This window comes from Clupea harengus, chromosome 23 (assembly GCF_900700415.2).
Source record: "Clupea harengus chromosome 23, Ch_v2.0.2, whole genome shotgun sequence".
NCBI classification, from domain to species: Eukaryota; Metazoa; Chordata; class Actinopteri; order Clupeiformes; family Clupeidae; genus Clupea; species Clupea harengus.
In genome coordinates this window covers 15,834,932-15,847,431 of record NC_045174.1, presented here as the reverse complement: position 1 = coordinate 15,847,431, position 12,500 = coordinate 15,834,932, and the positions used below count along the sequence as shown (strand labels likewise).

At 44.3% G+C, this 12,500-nt stretch overlaps 2 protein-coding genes across 2 annotated transcripts in view; one reads left to right on the top strand and one right to left on the bottom strand.

Moving 5' to 3' along the window:
• The window catches only part of cluap1 (clusterin associated protein 1), a 12,464-nt gene extending 6,792 nt beyond the window's left edge, over positions 1-5,672 (top strand). The window contains exons 11-12 of the mRNA XM_031560889.2: positions 2,738-2,790; positions 4,654-5,672. Coding sequence (XP_031416749.1) covers positions 2,738-2,790; positions 4,654-4,866 — 266 coding nt within the window. The 3' untranslated portion in view covers positions 4,867-5,672. The remainder of the gene's footprint in view (positions 1-2,737; positions 2,791-4,653) is intronic.
• A 57-nt stretch (positions 5,673-5,729) lies between these two features.
• Positions 5,730-12,500, bottom strand: part of nlrc3 (NLR family, CARD domain containing 3) — a 25,609-nt gene continuing 18,838 nt past the window's right edge. The window contains 7 exon segments of the mRNA XM_042703200.1: positions 5,730-5,959; positions 6,234-6,317; positions 6,481-6,564; positions 7,402-7,485; positions 7,753-7,836; positions 8,983-9,066; positions 9,301-9,384. Coding sequence (XP_042559134.1) covers positions 5,869-5,959; positions 6,234-6,317; positions 6,481-6,564; positions 7,402-7,485; positions 7,753-7,836; positions 8,983-9,066; positions 9,301-9,384 — 595 coding nt within the window. The 3' untranslated portion in view covers positions 5,730-5,868.

The following is a 12,500-nucleotide window of genomic DNA, read 5'->3' as shown; positions in this document are numbered from 1 at the left end:
AATGATCCAATTGGCCATGAATGAACAGGCTTTGTATTGAAGATGGTGATGTATGATAGTTAAGGCAGCCTCACGTACATGAGCATGCTCATAAAAGACACATATCCACACTGACATTTTCAGTGACATTCACCACTTCCAGCACTCTCCGTCATGTCATTTATTTTCACCCCCCCCCCCCGTGGAGGATGTCCGTTGGACAGGTCGCCCCTACACAGAGAGGACACTCGTCCTTCCAATCTCTGTAACAACAGCACGGCCACTTTCCTATTTAAAAAAAAGCAGGAGCTTTGTGTCCTCACTCCCCTCTCACTCTAAGCACACCTGGCTGTGTGTGTGTGTGTGTGTGTGTGTGTGTGTGTGTGTGTGTGTGTGTGTGTGTGTGTGTGTGTGTGTGTGTGTGTGTGTGTGTGTGTGTCTGTGTGTCTGGTCATACTGATGATGATTGTCAGGCTGTTATCAGTAGACACCATGTCTCTCAGAAAGCGCTAAAGGTCAGCTGGACCGAACAACCTCCAAGTATTGCAGGAGTTGTAGTTCTTAATTGACTTCTCACCCTCTGACTCCGTCCTCAGAGACCCCCCCCGCCCCCCCGCCCCCCCCCGCCCCCAGAAGGCCAGCAGACAAGTATTGCTGCTTGAAGGACTGTTTTTAAACCCCCCTTTGTTATTAATTTATGACGTGGATAAATGATTATGCAACGGTCGCCTCCACAATAGAGAGAGTGGGTTTTGTTCAGGCATTGGTTCATGCAGGTACACGCCGTGCATTACCAGTTCACAGCGCTAGTATCTATCTGTGTGTGTGTGTGTGTGTGTGTGTGTGCCTAAGAGACCTGTATGAAACATGTGTTTATCGGCAACCAGTACTGGTGTCATCTTCAAAATGATTTTCATGGTATATGGTCATGTGAAGGACCGTAAAACAGACCTGCCGTGCTAACTATCTGCCTAGGCTATGCAGCGATGCAGCTATGCAGCTCTGTGGTCCGGGTTTGGACGAAAATGTAAAAAAAAAAAAAAAAAAGCATTCACAGACATGACTTACCACCCTAGCAAGCCTTTTATCAGTGCCAACTGTGCTGTTGTTGGTTTTTGTAAGGTTTTTGCATGGATCTTCAGGAGTTAGCTTGCTAGTTTCTCCTGCCTGCTGCTTTATGCTACACATGCTAGCACCCGTGGGTTTGACCCTCCTTGCTACCACATCTGTCTCCACCAGGCCTGAGGACTGAAGGTTTGAGTCCAGAGTGGGACTGTGCTTCTCACTGGGCTTCTCAGGTGTTGTGGGATCGGGATCCCTGAATAATAAACGCTAAGCCATTGGTGAAAATGTCAAAATGGCATTGATGCTAACGTCCTGTCGGGCTGTGACGCTTTTTCGTACCTCAAGCTGTCATGTCTGTCATGTCAAAGCCGCTTCTCCTGTAGTGATACTTCTGCTGTGACCTTATCAAAGACATGCATCACTTCCTCTTTGTCTCTTCATGTGAACCTGCACCCAGGGTAATGGGGAGATTCACACACACGCACACGCTCGCGCACACTCACACTCACACTCACATACATGCACACGCACATCAAAGGCAACAAACAGATATTAGTCTAAGATGTTTCTATAATTGTTTTAAACCTTATACCTTTTATGTCCAATGTTGTTGATAACCTGGATTTTTGTTTTGATTATGACTAAAATGATAATATCACAAAAACATAAACATAGTATCGATCGGTCCCCTGAGAGGGATTTCTTTAAGTAGTCTGTGACGAGATGGTAAGATGATCAGAGAGCTCATCATGGGGGGCCTCCTGTGGAGATTGAGAAGGCACTCCACCAGGATGGCATCTTGTGGACATTGAGAAGGCACTCCACCAGGCTGGCATGTTGTGGACATTGAGAAGGCACTCCACCAGGCTGGCATGTTGTCAAGAGATTAGCGGTGGGCAGCTGGTGAAAGCGCCCCTGAGAGGTTTGCTAGCGGGGAGCAGGGCACTCGCTCACGCTCACGCCCACGGCCGGGCTCAGCGTTGATTGCAAGCATCTGGTATAATCACTCAGGAGTGTGAGTGGCAAAAGCTTGTGTAAAAAGTCCCGTAGTGGAACAGCACACACACACACACACACACACACACACACACACACACACACACACAAATGTGGTGGTGGGTGTTAGAATCCTCTGTTAGCTTCTTCCTTTAGTCACACATGCGACGAACCCCCCCAAACACACACACACACTCACAATGTGCCTCGCAGGCAAAACATCAGAGTTTATAGCCATACTAGAGTATATTAGACATACTTTACTTCAACTCTTTGTCCTAAGATGTAAGTGCAGATGCCACATACCATCATATATCACCATTATAGTTGAATGCCAGTGCTATTACAGAGTCAGGTCATAATAATCATCAGTAATAGTCATTTTTTTTTTTTTAAAGATTAGTTTTTGGGCTTTTATGCCTTTAATTGATAGAATAGTGAAGAGTGGGACAGGAAATGAGTGGGAGAAGAAGTGGGGAGTGGACAGGAGAAATTACATCGGGCCGGATTCGAACCCGTGTCCTCCATGCCCGAATGTGGTCGGGGCTACTGTTTGCACCACAGTGCCCCCCGTTTTGAAATCATTTAATGTTATGACAGCTTATTGGCACGTAACAGACTGCCATAGCAGCAAATATTATGTGTGTGTGTGTGTGTGTGATGGTTACTGACGTCTTAACTGCTTTGCCCTCCACAGCCAGAGCAGGTACACGTGTCACTGGGACCATGCAGGGAGGGGAGAACGAGGAAGTAAGTACACACACACACACACACACACACACATAGTGCAGACAGATGCCCAGACTGACACATGCCCAGACTTACTAACACATGCCCACACATGTTTTTTTTTACACTATTTTCTTTTACACCTACACACAGTTTCTGTATCACAAGCAGACACCAATACACACACACACACCAACACCCAGCCCCCCCCCACACACACACACACACACACACACCAACACCCCCCCCCACACACACACACACACACACACACACACACACACACACACACACACACACACACACACACACACACACACACACACACACACACACACAAACCCTCTTTTTGTTCTCCTCTGTCTCTCTCATTCAGTGCAATCCACCTCAGGGTTCCCACTGTCATGGAAATCCTGGAAAAGTCATGGAATTTTAAAATCCCATTTTCCAAGCCTGGAAGAGTCATAAAATTTGATTTTGTCATACCAGGGGCGTGTGAGATATAGGACATAAAGCATATCTGTGTTGTATATCTTATGATATGCTTAATGATATAATGATTCAAGTCTCCAAGTCAACACTATGGAGGCTCCAGCATCACATCACATCACATTCACGTCACATTCCCGTCACCCGCCCACATGAACACAACCTAAACCAGTAAAGTTTTAAAGTAATCAATGCACCAGTAATCAATGTAGACCGACATCATTGTCTAGTATTTTACTTTTCAGCTGAATTTGAAAAAAAAACCTCTTAGTGCATAGTACACAAATTAACGAAATATTTTAAATAACACCTGTCTGTATATATTAGTCTATTTACTACTTTTAACAAGTAAAGAAGACAAAATATAGGTTACTTTCTTGATATAATATATAAACATAATATGCATTTATGACTCTTCCACTGGATTATATTTCGCTGAGGAAATGTCTACGGCGTGATCCAGTTTCCACTCGAATTTGACTTGGCCTTACGAGCCTAACGAGCCTATTAGAAAAGGAATGGAAAAGGTTGTTTAATTTTCATTCAGTAATTAGGCCTGTGGAGTAATGGGTGCAGTGGGCACACATGACATGAAGGGCCCTTGAAAAGTTAAGTAAACATTTTGAAGTGAAAATGGCTGGGAACCCTGCCACACGGACAGTCACTTACTAACCCTCTCCAGACATGCTCCTCTCCATATCACCTCTCTCCTCTGTCCTCTCCTCTAACCCTCTCCAGATCTACTCCTTTAGCTCATCTCTCTCCTCTGTCCTCTCCTCTATCCCTCTCACTGCATTCCCACTTATTCCACACACCCTGTCTCTCTCTCTCTCTGTCTCTCTCTCTGACTGTCTATCTGTCTCTGTCTCTCCCTCTTTCTCTCTCTCTCTGTGTTTCTCTCTCTCCCTCTTTCTCACTCCATCTTACTCAATGGCCTCCATCTCTTGTCTTCTCTTTCATACTCCCTCTCTAAAGCCCGAAGGGAAGGATTCTATCTCTCCATCTCAGCGTCCGCGGAGGAGGAAAGGGAAGGTGTGTGTGTGTGTTTAGATTCTGTGTGTAAGGCTTACACATGAGTGTCTGTCTGTGTGTGTGTGTGTGTGTGTGTTAGTGTTAGAATAGGTATACCTGTTTGTTAGGTTTAGCATGGACCCTTTGTGTTTGTGTTTGTGTGTGTGTGTGTGTGTGTGTGTGTGTGTGTGTGTGTGTGTGTCAGTGTTAGTTAAGAATCAATGTCAGGTAGCAAGTATTCACATTTGTTTCTACAGTTGAAAATGCCAACACAGACAAGCACTTATTCCCCCTCTTCTCTCGAGCACGCAGGGCAAGTGTGTGATTGTCTTTGTGTTGTTCATGCACGGGCAACTAAATAATGTCATTCTTGTTCGGCTACAGTCAGAGGACAGCGAGATTGGTGTGGACGATGACGATGATGACGACGAAGAAGAAGAAGACGACGACGATGAAGATGACGAGGAAGAGGAGGAGGAGGAAGGTGACGAGTTCGCGGGGGCAGATCTTGACGAAGATGTCAGCCTGGAGCCCAAAAGACCCACCAGGGGTGGAATGAGACCGCCGGTACAGGAAGAGAGTGACAATGACTTTTAGCCCCGCCCTCTCTTCCTCCCTCTGTCTGTCTCTCTTTCTTTCTCTTTCTTAGTCTACTCTAATCCAGCCCACTGGACACGTGTAACAGGAGAACAAATACAAAGACTTTACAAAGACCATACAACTACACACATTTCACTCCAACCTGGGATCTAAAGGGCATGACATGCAGTACACACACACACACACCACACACACACACACACACACACACACACACACACACACACACAAATACAAGGAAATTAAGCTTGACACCTATTGTCAGTGACTCGGTATACACCCACACACTCTCAAATTTAGGTTTATATTTAGTCAAAAGAGACCAATGCCTTCTAACACATACACACACACACACACACACACACACACACACACACGCCCAGCTTGTCTCAAACCTCTGCAACAGGATGACTCACTCCTCTCCCATGACAACATTATTCACACCACAACCTACCACGTCAAAATAGTGCCTAATTAGGCCACACCAACACAGGGTCAACAGTAATGACACGCCGTGCTGCGCACACGCCCCCACATAGACACGCGTCAGTGCAGTCCTTAACACCACACCCACAGCTCCACAGCACCGTATGGGCTTCTGGTCCTGGTTCAGTCCAAATGAGTGGCACTTGTGTTTTATTCAAAGGAAGTGCTCTCTGTGTGTGTGTGTGTGTGTGTGTGTGTGTCTGTGTGTGTGTCTGTGTGTGTGTGTGCGCGCGTGTGTGAAGGGGAGTTTCTTATACAGTCCGGTTGCCTCTCTGTTATATAATAATAGAACACTAATAAAGAAGTTATGTTTCTAATTCTGTTGTGTGGTCTTGTGTTTTTGTGCAGCCACACACACACACACCAGTCGTCACAATGATTCAAGCGTGTATTTTAATTTTAGATACAATTATTGTAGATTAAAAAATAACTCTGGTCATGGTTATTTACAATATAAAAAATAAATACGTAGAAAAAATAGACACACACACACACAGCTGAGAGTCTTTGACATCAGATGTCAACCACACACTCCGCAGCCTCGGCTCTGATGTGCTCCGAGACAACCTTAGCCCCCGACTCACCGATGCCATTTCCCTGCAAACTGGAAAAAACACACACACACACACACACTTGTACCTTTATTATCATATAAAAATGTCTTCACTCGTAACATACTCATTGCGTTAGAATGCTATGACACACATACACTCATGTACTATTCCTATAAAAAACATTTTGACTGTAACACTGACAGACTTTATTAAAACATCCCGACATTCATATAGATATTGTGAGGACTGTGATATTGAACCAATACATACTATAAGCATTATAAACAACCATACACACACACACACACACTCCTACACACTTACTTTATGTAAGTAAGCTGATGATTTCCTTTCAGCGCTGTGGCAATGAAAATGGCTCCATCCATTCCAAGTGAGTTTTCCTGCAGACTGCACACACACACAATCACAGTGTAAACGGTGATATAAGCACACACTGAGTTACAGGAATTTACTCATGGCGTTTACATGGACAGTTTCAAGAGACGATGGTAGGATTCACACAATCTGGCAGCAGCAGGCTGCTCAGGGGCACTCTCGTCTTTTAACTCACTTCAGCCGTCTCAGGCTTCTGTTGGTCTTCAATGCGCTAGACAAGGCTTTCGCGCCGGCCATTCCGATAGAGTTGCCACGGAGACTGAAAATAAAAACAAACACAAACTGTCATTCATGGTTGCATTCGTTCAACGTTAATGAGTTGAGGATGTGTGGTATTCATCTCAGCTCTTGATGTGTCAGCAGTAATCCTGGGCTCATTCACAACACCCACATGCAGCGTTTGTTACTGTGTTTACTTTGTCATGCCCAAATGCGTTGTTTACTTTCACTTCTGTTTCCCTATTGAGGGGTTGAAGGTGGGGGTCTCTTAGTAGAATTAAAACGTATCACAAAAAAATTGCGCATCCACTGCCACTCCCCATTCTTTGCCAATGAGGATGCTAAATAACATGAAGGTAGGCTAAAGCAGGCTAAATCATCTAAATCAGTCAGGTAGGGTCTGGTCCCATTAAAAGAGTAAGACTTGCAGGTGGCAATTCAATTGGCGAGTGCATAGGGCAATATTATCTTGCCCGACATGATTATTCGGCCCTCTCACGTCTTTATGTCAGCTATGGCAGATTTGGATAGTTCTTTGGTTGCCTAAGGTGCTCATTGGAATGGATTGGTGGTCACAGGAATGCTGACGAAAAGAGACGTTTAGGCAACTAAAAACTTCTTTAGAAAGAAGAACTAGTATCCATGGTAATAATAATAATAATAATAATAATAATAACTCCCGTCGACATCTTTTGGAAGCAGTGTGTGTACTGGTGTGTATTCAGGTGTGTGTTGGTGAAGCAGTGTGTGTACTGGTGTGTATTCAGGTGTGTGTTGGCGAAGCAGTGTGTGTATTGGTGTGTATTCAGGTGTGTGTTGGTGAAGCAGTGTGTGTACTGGTGTGTATTCAGGTGTGTGTTGTGGTGAACATACTTACTCAAGAGTGTGTAGGGATTTGTTGACCATGAGAGCTTCAGCCAATGCCACAGCACCTGCTTTGCCCATAGATACACCCTGGAGACTGTCAATGCACACACACACACACACACACACACACAAATCACCTTTAGAAATGCTGAGAAGGATGAACTAGCAGAAACATAACGATAAATAAGAGTCACAGACAAACATACACGTCTTTTCTCTATCGCTCTCTCTCTCTCTCTCACACACACACACACACTCACACACACACACACACACACTCACGCTCACACACACAGACACACACACACACACTTCACACACACACGCTCTCACTCTCACACACACACACACACACACTTACTATAGCACAGATAGTGAGGAGTTAGTCTTCAGTGCAGTGGCCAGAGAAATTACACCATCATCTCCAAGTGCATTTTCCTGCAAACTGCATGCGCACACACACACACACACACACACACACACACACACACACACACACACACACACACACACACACACACACACACACACACACACACACACACACACAAGAGCAACTGAGGTAAGACTCAAATTCAAAATACCAAAGCAAGTGCATAAACTTGTGGAGCCATCAAGAGATATGGACTCAATTTCCGTATTTGTTTGTGTGTGTGTGTATGTGTGTTAGTATGCATGTACTGTAGTGTAGTAAAATACATGGTGAATGTGTGTTTGTGTGTGTGTGTGTGTGTGTGTTTGTGTGTGTGTATGTGTGTTAGTGTGCATGTACTGTAGTGTAGTGAAATACATGATGAATGTGTGTTTGTGTGTGTGTGTGTGTGTGTGTGTGTGTGTGTGTTTTCAGCAGTTTGCTCAGTGTGAATGAAGAGGCATGGTGACTGAAGAGAATAAATAAAGAGACACAGGGGCCGAGAGGGAGGGATACTTAACGCCCTGCAGCAGCTGTGATACAACATCACAGAAAAACAAACACACACACACACACACACACACACACACACACACACACACGGAAGACAGATTAGATGAGGACAGAGTGGAAATTATGCAATGCCTTTTTCTTCTGAGTATAAACGCAACCCTACCTTTCCCTTTTTTTTGGGAGGGTCAAAGTCTTAAAGTCTTAAAAAGTCTTGTGGAAAATAAGAGTGGTAGAATGCAAAGAGTCACAGAATGATCTTTTTTCTGTTTGTTTTTTCACACCAGGAGCTCTGTGTGGTCTAAGAGGCCTAGAAGGTCTGAGGACTGAAAGCTCTGGCTAATGCAGGCGGTAACAGCCTGAGTGAAACATCCTTTTATGCACGAAGTGGTAGGGCTGCTGCACGTAGAACAGGAAACACAGCATGGCAGGTAGGACTTAGAAACACAGCAGGAGGGACTTAGGGAATATGACTGGAATGATAGAAGGATGGAATGAGACTCTTGTGGAAAGTAAGAGTGGTAGAATGCAGAGAATCGTAGAATGATAGCATGATAGAATGTGAGTGACTGAATGATTGAGCGTGAGAGAGACATAATGTCACAGGGGTAGAATGAGTGAATGACAGAATGAGAGAGTGATGTATGTGTGTGTGAGTGTGTAACTCACTCCAGCAGCTGTAGGTGTGTGTTGGTGTGAAGAGACTCAGCCAAAGCCCGGGCCGCGTTAACCTTCATGAAGTTCCACTGTAAACTGAACACACACACACACACACACACACACACACACACACACACACACACACACACACACACACACACACACACACACACACACACACACACACACACACACACGCGGGCAGAGAGACAGGGAGAAGAGAGAAAGAGAAAGACTTAGGTGTACACTTAAGTTTACCATGGTCTATATAGATATAATTTGAGTGTGTGTGTGTGTGATATTTGATGTATGAAATATATTACTTACTGCAAGGTAGTCAGTGCTCGGTTGACCTTCACAGCTTTCCCTATTGCTGTCACGCCTTCATCATGAAGAAGGTTGGCTGTAAGACTGAATACAGAGAGAGAGAGAGAGAGAGAAAGAGAGAGAGGGAGAGAGACAGAGAGAGAGAGAATGATAAAATGCATTTTATATATAGTATTTTCAGTTAACTCTTAAACTCTTTTGATCTCTATTACTGTTTTATTGAAACACTTCACATGAAAAGCCAAGCCAATAAAGCTACTTTGAATTAGAATTTGAGAAAGAGAGTCACTGACATGTGAAGTGACTTCTCCTTTACCTATTTAGTGTCAGTGTGTGTGTGTGTGTGTGTGTGTGTGTGTGTGTGTGTGTGTGTGTGTGTGTGTGTGTGTGTGTGTGTGTACACGTGTGTGTGTGTACGTGTGTGTGTACGTGTGTGTGTGCGTAAATGTGTTGATGATAGGATGACATAAGCGACTCAAATGTTATGGACAAACCGCTGATATAGCTTAAAAGACCCTAAACATCCACTGTAAAATTAAACCAATTAAAACACACACAGGTGTGTGCATAGGGTAAACTTCCAGAAAGAATGGCAGCAGTCATCCAAGCAAGATAAAGACAGGCCAAGGAGATGTGCTGAGAGGATTTTCACCACAAGAGTTACTCTAATTTTTCACTAATTATTCCTTCAATTGAGCGAACAATAGGTCATAAAGCAGTCATGCAATGATACAGTCACTAGAAGAAATCAGAGATGATATCGAACCTCCAACTCCTCACCACATTGCAGATCTGGACATCTGGATCATTTGATACAGTTTGAGTCTGTGAGCCTCCTCAGTGGGAATATCACACTTTGCACTTAGCCGTGTCTTAGCCGTGCACTTAGCCGCGTCCTAACCACGCACTTAGCCGCGTCCTAACCACGCACTTAGCCGTGTCCTAACCGTGCACTTAGCCGCGTCCTAACCGTGCACTTCGCCGTGTCCTAACCGTGCACTTAGCCGCGTCCTAACCACGCACTTAGCCGTGTCCTAACCGTGCACTTAGCCGTGTCCTAACTGTGTTGTCTGCTACGGCACACAAGTCAATTCAGACATTCCCCCACAACAGACGCTCAATCAAGATTTAATTGACATCGCAGACTTACTGAATGTTACAGGAGTGATTGATTGCACCCACGTACCAACTGCCCCCCCCCCTCAATCCACCAGCACATTTACAGAAATAACATCATAAAAAAACATACGTATTCCACAAATGTCCAAGTTATATGTGATGCCAACCTACAGATCACACATGTTATGGCAAAATATCCTGGCTCAGTCCACAATGGCTTCATATTCGAAATAGCGCTATCTACCACAGATTAAGCCATGGGACTATCTACCACAGATTAAGCCACGGGACTATCTACTACAGATTAAAGCCACAGAGTTTTTGGAGAAGCATGACTACCTGGTAAGCATTGTTTATAATTCGGCCTCAAGCAGATGCCGCTCTTGCACCCTGAGAAGTCGGCTACACTGGTGGAGCACTCATGTACACACCTGAAAAGGTGTGTAAAATTGTCATTGCTTGCTGCGTCATAAACAACATATACCATTCACCAAGGGTATGCCCCTAGAAGATCCAGAAGACATGGACCCACCAGAAAATGAGGAGATCAACGCCTTACCCCACTAAGGACCTGAAATGGTTGAAGGCAGACTACTGTGACAAGAGGTCATCAGAAGATATTTAATTAGATAATTAGCCTCCATGTCCGCTGTTGCTGAATACGACGAATGTTGTATTAAAACTAAGATTAATTATCGTAGCCTATTGGCCCATTTCAAAAGTAAAAACAACAAATGTCTACATTAAAGACTCATACTGGAGCATTTTTTTTCCAACTTTTTAATGCACACACACACACACACACACACACGCATGTTTGGCCAGAATGGACTTTTCTTTCGCTGAGGATGAGTGTTGGCATTGAGGTCGCTCCTGTCACGACATTGACAGCAATCATGAGCTGCTGTAGCTGCAGACTGTTTCACCTCGTTGCACTTAATGGCGCGCGTACGTGTTCACGTCCTTTCAAATTCACTTGAAGCGTCCTTGCTTGGCTACTTTGCTGAGTCAAGAGCATTTGGTTCAAGGTCTTCTACTGTTCAACCTACATGTGTGGACACACACACACACACAATCACACACTCTGAACACACACACACACACGTCTAGCCCTTAGTCCCTATTCACTGGTTAAAATGAGTTTCCACAAGAACTTTTTGAAAGGGACGGGGAAAAAGCAACCTTCACATGCCTCACTTCAGAACACAGAATGAAGTTTTCTACACAAAGTCCAGGAGGAGCACATAGGGACGACTGACATTCTCAGAGATTTAAACCAGCCTTACCTGTCTACTCAGTCGCATGTGAAAGTTCACAAAAGTGAAATACTTCTGACTCAAAATTCTACCAGTGAAGATTGAGTTTCACACACAAGTAGGTCCTTTCTTGGTGTGCCATGTAGGTGGTCACTTCATCTGATTCACATAAAATCTATATGCTAGTAAAAACGGTTGGTCAGAAATTCTGGGGAAAATGACAATCTCACTCATTTATATTTGTCGTACACACACAGTGTGTGTGTGTCTGTGTGTGTGTGTGTGTGTGTGTGTGTGTGTGTGAGCATTGCTTTTTCCAAATGCATACTCGCAATTCAGTATACACCCATATATTGTATAAGGTCCAAATGCCAAAACAGTTGACACAAGAAAATATCTGAAATGAAACTTTAGCAAACCCATTCAAATGTGTTTTGAAAATAGCCTGTGTCTGTGTGTGTGTCCCTATGGAATGTGTGTTTGTGTGTGTCTGTTTGTGTGTGTGTGTGTGTGTGTGTGTGTGTGTGTGTGTGTGTGTGTGTGTGTGTGTGTCTGTCTGTTTGTGTGTGTGTGTGTGTCTGTTTGTGTGTGTGTGTGTGTGTGTCTGTTTGCCATTAAGTGACTTGATGATGAGTGAACAACATTTCACTTAAGGAAGGTTACCATGACAACACAGGCCAGACAAATCAAAAAATGGGGCAAGAGATAGAGAGCAAACTGCCACTTATGTGTGTATGTGTGTGTGAGTCTGTGTGTGTGTGTGTGTGTGTGTGTGTATGTGTGTGTGAGTCTGTGTGTGTGTGTGTGTGTGTGTGTGTGCGTGTG